The 11696-nt window shown below is 38.8% G+C and overlaps 1 protein-coding gene and 1 long non-coding RNA gene across 3 annotated transcripts in view; one reads left to right on the top strand and one right to left on the bottom strand.

The window, feature by feature from the left end:
• Positions 1–41: 41 nt before the first annotated feature.
• LOC147159660 (uncharacterized) overlaps positions 42–11696 on the top strand; it is a 66239-nt gene continuing 54584 nt past the window's right edge. The window contains exons 1-4 of one of the 2 annotated variants that reach the window (XR_015090541.1): positions 42–149; positions 2094–2158; positions 9149–9216; positions 11093–11145. This is a non-coding gene — a long non-coding RNA (uncharacterized LOC147159660). Of the gene's footprint in view, positions 333–2093; positions 2159–9148; positions 9217–11092; positions 11146–11696 lie in introns of both variants that reach the window. The other variant, XR_015090540.1, reaches the window with a different exon arrangement.
• On the bottom strand, positions 7667–10419 carry LOC147159666 (homeobox protein HMX3-like). Its single transcript, XM_086059808.1, has 2 exons — positions 9756–10419; positions 7667–8352 (listed from the first exon to the last, which is right to left on the bottom strand). The coding sequence occupies exons 1-2, from the start codon at positions 9937–9939 to the stop codon at positions 7937–7939; spliced, it is 600 nt and encodes a 199-aa protein (XP_085915934.1). The 5' UTR covers positions 9940–10419; the 3' UTR covers positions 7667–7936.

Raw genomic sequence — 11696 nt, 5'->3', positions numbered from 1 at the left:
AAATGACATAGGCCTACATTCCGTTCCATGACACATTCAATATGGCGGACGCGCTTACGTCTCCGTGTAGGTGGCCGCTACTTGATATCTCACCATCATACCAAAAGGATTGAGGAAAGTGGAAACGGGTTAGAAGAGAACCTTGTCTGGTAATTCCCTCCGTTTGTGTGCTTTATGGAAAGAAAGAGTGAATAAATAAAAACTCATATTATATATAAACTCTTGAGAATGTATGCAACATCACGTCACGATGTTGTTTTCTTGTCGACATCACCCCTTCATAGCCGTGGAAATGGTTTCCATGCTAATGGCTTGCTGTGGCTAAATATTCGGTGAGTAAGTTAGCTTGTGATTCAGGAATGTTTAATGTCATTTAAACAAAGTCCCATATTATTTTTCTGAGTTAAGCTTCTCCAAAGACCATCTGCCAAAAAGTATCAACCATATAAGGCTATTGCTAATGCACAAGAGCAACAGCAACTACATACTATATAAACTACGTTAGCTTGTGTTAATGAGCGATAATGTTGGCGATGAGAGGCGTTCATCTTTAGAACAATACTATTTTGTGCTTATTTTTTTGTTGGTAAAAGAGCACTGCATCATACTCAGGTCTTTCTAATGCTGATTTGCCCCTCATAAAGATACCAATAGAGAGCAATTAATTCAAGTTGTGTTGACAGTACTAATTTTAAATAGTTACTCAGTTAATAGAAACAATCACCGTTGCCAAATTTGCCAACAATAATAACGCCACGGAGGAGGCGGGACTTCCGACTTCCTGGTTTTTACACATCAGCTTTGTTTCCGTTTCCTGTTTGGGACGTGTGGGCCGCGTCCCAGTTCTAGCGCTTCCTCCTTTGTGCCCCTCGATTGCACGTTCCCGTCGACGGGTGCGAGTGTGTAATGTGTCTGTCTCAGTTGTCTGTCCGAGAGTTCAGAGAGTCGGGAGCGTGCGGTTGAGGGGCGCAGGGGTGGGGGTGCAAGTGTTGGAACGCAATAATCAGTGGCCGGAAACGACGCTGATGGGTGGAAGTTGGAAGTCCGTGGCATCTACCCCATATCCATCCATCCATTATCCACCTCTTATCAGGGGTTGGGTCGCGGCAGCAGCTTTAGCAGGGAAGCCCAGACTTCCCTCTCCCCAGCCACTTCAACCAGCTCCTCTGACGGGATCCCAAGGTGTTCCCAGGCCAGCCGAGAGACTATAGTCTCTCCAACGTGTCCTGGGTCGTCCCCGGGGCCTCCTGCCGCTAGGACATGCCATAACCTCTCCAGGGAGGTGTCCAGGAGGAATCCAAAAACCAGATGCCCGAGCCACCTCAACTGGTTTCTCTCAATGCGGAGGAGCAGCGGCTTGACTCTGAGTCCCTCCCGGATGACTGAGCTTCTCACCCTATATCTAACGGAGAGCCCGGACATACTGCGCAGTGCGGAGGAAACTCATTTCGGCCGCTTGTATCCGGGATCTTGTTCTTTTCGGTCACAACAATAAAACAACAATAATAAAAGCGAGTTAATTCCCACTGAAATTTAGATGAGAATTGTTTGAGCTTTGTTATAGAGAGGAAGGAGCCAGTCGTGCACATGCCTATTTATTTATTGCAGAAAAAAAAAAAAAAGGAACAGCAAGTCAGAGGGGGTGTGGTGCGACTCTAGTAAAACATGCTTGATGGTAGCAGAGGTAGCAGAATGTCAATTTCTGAAGTCATTCACTGCCGTGGACATTTTTTTTCATCAGCTGGAATCCAACTGTTGTAATATTTCTCATTTGTGTAAATGTCAAAAACATTTGGACAATGAGATGATTTCACCGTGTTTTTAATTGACTGAAGACCAAAAGGAAGGCTTTTGGAAGGAAACCAGAGATGTCCGCCATTCAGCCATTTAGCTGCGGCTAATGTTTAAGTGAAAGAGACACAACTTGTGACCCCGGTCTGGTCTTCACATAGCACCCGCAGCCACCGGGAGCCTTGTCTGCGCCCATCTCATCTAGCGCCGGTGTTTTGCGGACAATCACACTGAAAACCACACCGCAAACAAGGCGAATTGGTCACATGGTTCCTCTCTAATACTTCTTTGTGTTTTTCCAGAAGCAAGTGACAACATGGGGCGTCCCGTGACTGGTGTCTTCTGAACTCAAGAGAAGATTTTGAAGGTAAACATCATTTCAGTCTAGAGATGCAACTAATCAGTTATCAAAATGATAATTAATCAATTAGATGACTTTTTAAATATTTTAAGTCTTGTTCTCCGATATCTGTAGTCCTCAATTAAAGCAGCTTTGAGTTGACTCAAAATAAAACATTTGCTTTTACTTTGGATTACAATTATCAACTTTTTATGTCTATTTTCTGACATGGTACAGACTGAACCAGTAATTGTATCATAATTAATTTGTTGGTTCATTTTCTACACTGTCCATTTGAAATAATGCCTTGTATTTGAATCAAACTATGACATTAATACAATTTTTTGTAAAGAATCCAGTTCATCCATTAATAAAAAAACTCAACTCAACACTCAACAGATTAATCGATTATTAAAATAATTGTTATTTGCAACCTTATTTCAGTCAGTGCGATTTTCTTTTAGCACGATATTGAATGATGCCAAGTGGAACACACTTTAGTCACCTAGTACAAACATATTACGGTATATATTTAAAAAATATATATATTTGCATTATGACGCGCTCAGGAAAAACTCTTCAAGCATTTTTGAATAGATAAAGAAAATACCTGGATGGGATGTTGCAAACAGAGACTGTAATGATGTAATGAGAAAAAAAAGCTAATATGAAAAATGCAATAATGTGAGAAAAAAAATCCTGAATGTTCACAGGAATGTTACCATTATTTGGGTGGGGAGGGGGTTGGGGACACTGCGGAAAAAAAGAGATTTTCCATAGAGAAAACAAATTTCATATTTACAGTATGACAATAAAATGTAAAGGCGTGTTTTACTAGAAAAAAAATACTGTAGAAAAAAAACTTGTCTTTAAGAGTCTGAGCTAGATCGTACAAAAGAACATGGCAGCTAGCTGCTTGGAGCGCCTGCGAGTCGGCGGCAGCTGGCCGAAATGTGGCAGTGAGTGTCGGGCCGAATCAGCGCACGCTTCTCAGGGTTCCTTCGGCCAAGACCCGAGGCCTCTCGTTTTTTTCCTGCCCTCTTGTCTCAAAAGCAACCGCACTTATGGGCGTGACAACTTTGAGCACGAGCTAACTGCCTCAAAAAAAAAAGGACAAGCAACAACAAAAAAACAAACCCAACAATAGCATAGCCTTGAGGAAGAAGGTTGTGCTGCAATGATCTGAACAGATGACACTCGCACCACTATTTTCATTCTCAGTTCATTTTTGCTGCCATTGTTTGCATCTTATTTAGATGATAATTATAATATGTCGCCTGTCCGATTTCATAAGTGTTACTTATGCTACTCAGCCATAAAAATTTGACAAAACGAGTAAATTTGTTTTTTTACGAAACTTGAATGAGGAAAACAAGTTCGTGTTTATTGCATCATTTGAACACAAAGCAAATCAAAAGGGCTTTACAGAAGCAAAGAAATAAGGATTTGAAATCATGTTTTTAAATAAATGGATGGAATTGAAAACATGTTTTTATATGATTCATTAAGAAAATTATTGACGGAAAAATCGATTATACCAGTCAACAAATTTTACATATTTTTGTAATCAGTGATGCAAGTAAACTTTTCTAGATTTTTTTTGGTGCTGATTCTGAATCTGCCCTTGATTTTTATAATAATAATAATAATAATAATAATAATAATAATAATAATAATAATAATAATAATAATAATAATAATAATAATAATATAGTAATATTAATAAATTAAGGGTTATGTTCAGCAACAAGTGGAATCTTTTTTTCTGAAACGTAATAAATAGCTCTAAGGTAAAATCCGTATTGCGCAAACTTTTATCAGTCAAACTTAAAAGCGAAAAAAATGAAAATATCCCAAAAACCTAATGTGCTAGAGGAAAAGTAAAGACAATTTTGAAATCATTGCCAAAAATATATATGAAGCCATCTGTGATTCAATTTCACTTTTGACCAATGGCTTGTTGCAGCCCACTAATGAACACTACAAGACAAGATAACATTACAAGACAATAATTCTGAGCTCATCGTAGCTGGCGGTGGTTTCTGCCATAGGCAGCGTGTGCGCTCTGACAAGAACGAGACAGAAACTAAAACACCTTTGCGCTTGCTAATATAAGCTATTAGGTAATGGCTTCCTCTTCTTGTCATCATCCATCATAATTACACCGCCGTTTCTTCACCTTGCATCCATTTGTGGTGTTGAGATCAAACAGTCGAGTTAGCGGAGCGGAGCTAATCTGTAGCATGTGTCGAGTTAGCGGTAGCAGCTTCTGCCTGCGGCTAAAAGGCAAAAACAACCTTTGCCAAACTTTTTCTGCTCAAGAGCCAAACTTGGTACAGTCTGAATAATATAGCATGTTTGTTGCTGTGACATCAACATCTACCCTCTCTATATATATTTATATTAGAGTTTATAATATTAGCATTCTTGTAGTGCTATTACCCCCCCAAAAAAAGTGTCATGCAATCACTTTGAGTTAGGCAAACTCAGACATTGTGCCTCCCGGTCACATGTTGGTCAGTCGATAAGCTTCCATTAAGAGCGGCTAGGCTGTCAAAGCAACCTGCGACCTCCCTCTCCTCTCGCCCCCTTGGAGCCCAACTGGCCTGTGATGTCCGTATCAAAATGAATTCCAGCCTCTTTTACAATTCCCACTGTCCATTAGTGTCAAGTATCAGTTTCCTCCCATGTGCTATCGATTCCCGTATGTATGCTGGTCTTAAAAACACCTCACAAGCGCTTCTGAAGTCTCCTTAAAGAGTCAACGGCAGTCAATTTTGGCGTCGTAGGAGTAGCATCCATTGTTAAATTTAATCCGTTCATTGTTTATTTTTGGCATGTATTAACACATTTATTATTTTCTACGGGGAAAATTTCGTAATTTAAGTTAAAACGTCATAATATTATGGCGTCTGTCACATTTAGCTATTTAGCTCCTTGGGAGGCCCTTCGGGATGAGCATGTTTAACCTTTGGCCTCAGTCATGTCGCCGCCACGTGTGCCTTTCATCTGATACACCCGGGTTGTAATCCCTCAGCCCCCATTCAATTTACAGAGACCCTCTGTCACTGCAGACCGCAACGTCCACCACAGCGACTGATCAATAAGTCCCCTGAAAGCCTGTGAAGAAGGCCGCCGTCCCCCCAGGTCGCGATCCGGTTTCGTCTCCTAATGAATGGGCTCTTGTTTAGGATGTCAAGCGCTGTGTCACTCAGTCCCTTTGAATGAGCTGCCCTCCGTGCGTATGCAAATGAGCTCCTTCTCTAGACTCTTCAAAAAAAAAGGAAAAAAAAGAAAGAGGACACGGTTGTACCAAGCACTATTAAATAGGAGCACACTGAAAACAAAATGGTGTAAATCACAAGAAAAATGTTGCACATTTCGAAATAGTGTTGGGCTATCAAATATTTTTGGAATTGATTACTCTATCGATTATTCCTTCGATGAATCGAATAATCAAATACAATTTTAGTTCACTTTTTTTCCCTATTGCTGTTTATTGCCAATTATTGTTATTTATTTAGTATTGTGTAATGATTAAATAACAACTAAATAACAATTAAACAATACTACACAAGAGGGATTACTATTTTACTCATCAACCTTTTTGAAACGGATTCAATTGCTGGTTCAGTCATTGTTTCCCAAAAGAAAAAGCAGATATTTGCAAATGTCTTATTTTGATTAAACTCAAACGATTACCAGTTTGCTTTCATGAAGGACTACAGATGTCAAAAAATAATTACTGTTGAGCGGCTGAGATCTCAAGATTTGGACAAATTTAAACAATAGCTCTAAATAATTACTAGATTATTAAAATAGTTGTAGATTAGCCAATTAATTTTGACACCTCTGATTTGGAATGTTGTGAGAGAGAAAAAATGGACAGTAAATTCCAGGGTAATGTCATAGTTTTAGAAAAATTAACTCGTAAATTATGTCATAATATGAGAATTAAAGTTGTGAAGTTACAAGAATAAGATTGTAATGCAAGACGAATGAAGAGAATGAAGTCATAACACAATGAGAAGAACGTTACGTGACTGAACTTTCCAACATCTCATTGACAGAAAGTCTTGTCAGCATTTCGCAATTATCACTTGCATGTTATGCTGAATTGAAACCGCGTGACCCTCAAAATGCGTCAAAATGTCCGACAGCATGAGCGTCAGAAAGTCTGGCGAGCAGCTGAAACCCCCTCTGGCGTCAATCTCGGCGTATCTCCAAGCCAAGCGCAATCACCTTTAGCGATCAAATGCACTAACAATGTGACACAATCACTTCTGTCACTTGGGCCGATTTGTTCCGATTTTTGAAAGAAACTTCCAGGGTGAAACCTTTATTTTGAACTGCAACCAGGCAATTTTGAAATAACAATGGAACTTTAAAAAGTGGAAATGCAGCAGTGCCTTGAGATACGATATTTTATTTATTTTAAAGGACATAATTTTATGGCGACCTGTGTGTAGTATTTTGTTTTCTTTTATATCTGATCGAAATAAATTGTATTCATTCATTCAAATAGAGTGTAAAGATGAAACAGTTTTTGCATTCAATTTTATTGTGCTGCTCCTTCTGGTGTGCCCACCTTGACCACCGGGGGGGGGGGGGGGCAGTACTGTATAATACAGGCCAGAGCTGTATATAGAGAGAGTTTGGCCAACTCTGTTTCAGCATGGTAACAAGATGGCATCCATTTGTCATGTGACCAGCAGTTGACCAATCACAGTGTGACCAATCACAGCGTGATTAGTTAACTGCTGGTCACATGACATCTTTTAACCCTGCCCAAAACCGAGTTGGCCAAACTCTCTCAATATATGGCTCTGATACAGGCATGCAGACACAAATGAAGAAGGATAGACTACTTCTTTGATTACTACTCAGTAAAAAGAACTACCGTGAGTATTGTTATATGACCTCTGTACTTATATTCAAATATCCATTTCTTAAAAAGTTGTAAAAAGACTATTGTGATTATTGATGCTAATGGTTAGTATGCTAATTTCCCACTATATGTTAGCATTTAGCTAGCAGAGGTTGTCCAGTGTGGCTTCGTTGATTTAGAAAAATACAATGTTTTAATCTGTTTGTTTAGTTTAGTTTTGATTAAACTTGAGCTGGGAGTGGATTTTACGCCTTGAAGTTTTTTTGTTGTTGTTGAATTGTTCACTCTTAGCTGTTTATTGTGAAATCGGATGAACTGAGTTCATTGTCACCGTCAGCGCTCATCAGCCAAAGCAAAAATAAATAAGAACTCTTATATCGGATGACTCATATCTTAAGGTGGCACTGTAAAATGTGACTGCAGCAATATGGTAAAATATGAACCCCCCCCCCCCCCTAAAAAACACCCCCAAAATGCATGCAATGCATTCAAAAGTAGAAAATAAATCGTTTACAAATGACTAATTGGTTAAGAAATTATTGTTTATTTTCTACAAATGTGTCTTTGATCATCTTTCTATCTATACCAGTGATGTATAGTGACAAGTAGAACAATTCAATGCTCTTCCACTAGATGGCAGAACATACAGTTTCCCTTCAAGTCCATCAGTTGCCATTCATGCAACAGAATAATAGCAGTTTCACACTTTTCACAACAACAAAATGGCTTCTTGAGACTTTTGGTGGCTCTATGTTACATGCCTGAAATTTCGTGTCCCAAAGTCAGTTTGCCTGTTGACCTTTTGTGTTCTATGAACCGTCCTCTGCCTACATGCATTGACAACAACTCAATTGTTGAGCAATTTTGCACGGTCCAAGTAGAAACAGCTCCCTGTGTCTTTCGGGGCATGTCTGTACTCATCTGTCTGCATCGAAAAGTCCAAAACATTTGGCCGTGTTGGACAAGTAGATGTTGTTGGGATAGAAGACTGGGAAGGCCATTGGAAGCAGACATCCGCCCAGTAGACGCTCGCTCTCTTTGTAAATGGCGTGCACGGGCGCGCCGGCCTGCCCGTCGTCGTCCGCCAATAGCTGCCTCTTGAGCTTGTTGCGCCGGTTCTGGAACCAGATCTTTACCTGGGTCTCGGTCAGCTGCAGCGCGCTGGCCAGGCCCGCTCGCTCGGAGCTGCTCAGGTAGCGCTTCATGTCGAACGTGGCCTCCAGTTGGAAGATCTGTCTCTTGGAGAAGATAGTGCGCGTCTTCTTCTTGCTGGCGACAGGGCTGCTGCTGGCGCTGGACGTGGCGGGCCGCACGTCTGATGTGTTGCTGAGGGCTGTCAACAATAATAGAATCCCTGTTATTTTTATAGGCTTTTTTTTTTTAATCAATCACCAAAAAAACAAAAGTGTTTGTTGCCACTGATTAAATAATCAAATCAAACACATTTCTGTTGCACATTTTAAATGTTCCTATTTTTGATCTGAGCCTAAAATTGAAATATGAGAAAAGGTCATTTTGGGGGCTAAAAATACTCCAAAACATACCCAATCATTTTCATGTTGTGTTTTCCAAATTGAAAATGGAAATGCCAAATAATACACTGATTGTAATTAAAAAAAATGCATTCTAATGAAGTCCACAGAAGATGTATTTACTTTCGTCATACAGTATGATTTAATAAACTCACCTAGTTTGAATGGATGAATAAATTCCTCCCTCCAAAAAAGTTTATATATATTTTTTTATATATCTAATACTCATACTATATTTGATTTATGTCATATTCTTTGTGTACAATACACTTACAGGTTGTAACTATCATTTTGTTATTTAAATAATATATGTGAACTATTCATGTTTTTTTTTTTACTGTAGAAAGAAACAAATCATTTTCATTATTATTTTCAGTGCATTAAAAAATATATAACACGTTGCAGGTGTTTTATTTTTTTCCACATGAGTGCATTTAAAAAACAACAACCTTGTAGTGGCCATCAAAATCATATTAAATTAGATATTATCTGCATTAGCTATATTTTTATGTATTTGTACAGTATTCAACCAGCATGTATTCTGTATTTGCTATTAACGTTTTTCTTTGCCTTTTTTTCCTTCTTTTTTTTAAATAGAATGAAATCAACGTCAACTGGGACGCCTTTGAAAGTCATCCAAGAAAACTGCAGAAATGCGCCAGAATGTAAGTACGTTTTTTGTTTTTCCTAAAGAGCCTCATTTTGATAAATTACAGTAATTGTGGTCAAATACATTAAAAGTAGCAGTAATGTTAGAGCCTGAGAACGGAGCACGACCCTATTGAAATGGCTTTTGTTTCTTATTACTAAATTGTCTTTATGGGAGCTATAATTATAACAATATAATATTAATGTGTTTATTTCAGACAACATCCCAATTGACATCAACAACAAAGACGTAAAGAAAAGTACATATTAAATGTTGAAACAAGATGCCTGAAACATATAATAATAATAGTGATCATAACAATAATAAATGATACTATTAGCATTGTTAATCTTATTAGTATTAATTTTAGTAGCGTTTTGCAAAATGGCCTTTATGGTGACTTTCATTATTACTTTTTTATTTTATTTTATTTTTTTATTTGTGTTTTTTTTCCAGAAAAAAAAAGAAAAGACTTTCATTATTAATATTAATGAACCATTATAGGGAGTTTCATTATTTGCATGAGGCAATAAGTTCTTCATCCAGCTCACTCACCTGTTTCCCGGGATCCACCCTCTCGCCGTCTGGGGGTGTCCCACACCTCGTCAAAGGCGTCCTTTTCATCCATGTTTTGCCGGGAATCATCCTTACCCGACCTCAAGTTGAGGATGTTGTCGATGGTGAAGTTAAAAGAAGCGCTCCGACCGGCGCCGTTCCCCTTACTCATATTCCTCGCCATGTCCCGACGTAACTCCGGTTCGGACGGGGGCCTCGCGTTGCCGCCAGCCACATGGCTACAGAGCGCGCTTGGAAGTGGCCTGCCGTTTCTCGCGCGACCCCAAAAGCCTGCTGCGTTTTCATAGGTCAGCTTGTGGGCAGGGCTTCAGGACGGCTGCCATGTTGAAACATTTTACAGTACAGTGGATCCGAGGGGGTTGGGATGCACTACAATTTGAAATTAAGCGCTCCCCTTGCACACACACACATGCAAAAAATAAACAAAAAACAAAAGAAAAACATCCATTTAACAGACATGTTTAGTGTGTTCACCCCCCAATTTAGAGTTGAGCGCCTTCAGTGGAGTGCCACGTTGTCCCTCAACATATAGGGCAACATAGAGCTTAAAGATAATTTCCAGTTCCAAAAGGCCAGCGTGTGAAGGAAATGTCGAAATGATAAAATGTCTTTGTGCCTACACGGGAACGCCTGGTGTGAGCGACTAACAGCTTGCAGCAAGCACACTTGGCATCTTGCTCTATTTGGAGAACAGTGCAAGCAAGTAAATGAGAATAGACAGTAGACACTAATGAGAATACTTTAAAAAGTGTGTTTTATTAACTTAGTATATTTTTAAATGTGTTCAAAAGTAGTAAAACAAAAAATAATAATTTTTTCCTGCTCTATTGGAAGTGGGTCTTTCTATTCCTCAAGGGAAATTTAGTTAACATTTTGCTGTTATTCTGTTGTATGAATAGTTTCTCAATATCTTGAAAAAATTTGGAGAACTCCCCCTCTCCTACACAAGCGCTCTTTTAGAAATGGTCAAACCATAGTGTGACGGCCACGTTGATGTTATCTTGAATGGTGAGAGCTTCCCAAACTGTGGTGCATGAGCGCCCTCCAGTGGATGCGCAAAATCAGAAGTGTGATGTTCATCTGGTGTAATAATTTATTTTTCATGGCAATTATATTATAAGTGAAATGGTATTAAGGTACAACATGTTATATATATTTGCAATAATGTAATATTTCATTGCTGTTGCTAGGTGGTGGCATTTGCCAAATCGTGTTTGCTGTTTTACAGTAGGTGTAGAACCTAATGTTTAGTTTATAATAATGTATTATTATTTTAATATAAACTCAACTCTCATTCCATTCATTCCTTTGTACAGGTGTACCTAATGATGTGACCAGGAGCGTGCACTTTTCATCAGGACCACTTGAGGTCAGTATGCATGCATTTTATGTATTTCCACACAGCTGTCCATCAAATAAAAGACAGACAGACAGCAGACAACTCCTCCTCAGCATTATGCTCTCATTATGCTAATGAATGTTCCTGCATTAAATCAGCATGTTTTAAAAGGTGTCGTGCATATTAGCATTCATTAGAACCAACTAAAATAAGGGTGAACAAAATAAAATAAACGGGTTTATTCATCATGTTCTGGTGGTTTAAGGTAATTATTACATTAGGTCTAATAAAAGTGTACAGTATACGGAGTTGTATTTAATAGAAGTCCTTCCTTGCTATTAGCAAACGTTGACATCAATATTTTATTGATTTTGCAAGCAAGTATTGCATCTGTAGTAGATGAAGGTTTTATGATCTGTGACTTCAGACTTTGTTGGCCTTAATTTGTTGTCAAACTTCCTACTAAATGTTTGAGATTATGCAATATTGGGAAGTCTCAAGCCAGAACAAATTAGGAAGTAGACTAACGCAAGAGAATGAATTGCGTTTGAGTCTCAAGGTTCCACTTTGTTGTGCTCAAC

Source organism: Leptonotus elevatus, chromosome 17 (genome assembly GCF_054856555.1).
Source record: "Leptonotus elevatus isolate MCC_2025b chromosome 17, RoL_Lele_1.0, whole genome shotgun sequence".
NCBI classification, from domain to species: Eukaryota; Metazoa; Chordata; class Actinopteri; order Syngnathiformes; family Syngnathidae; genus Leptonotus; species Leptonotus elevatus.
The sequence above is the reverse complement of the archived record's forward strand: the minus strand, read 5'-3'. Positions and strand labels throughout refer to the sequence as shown.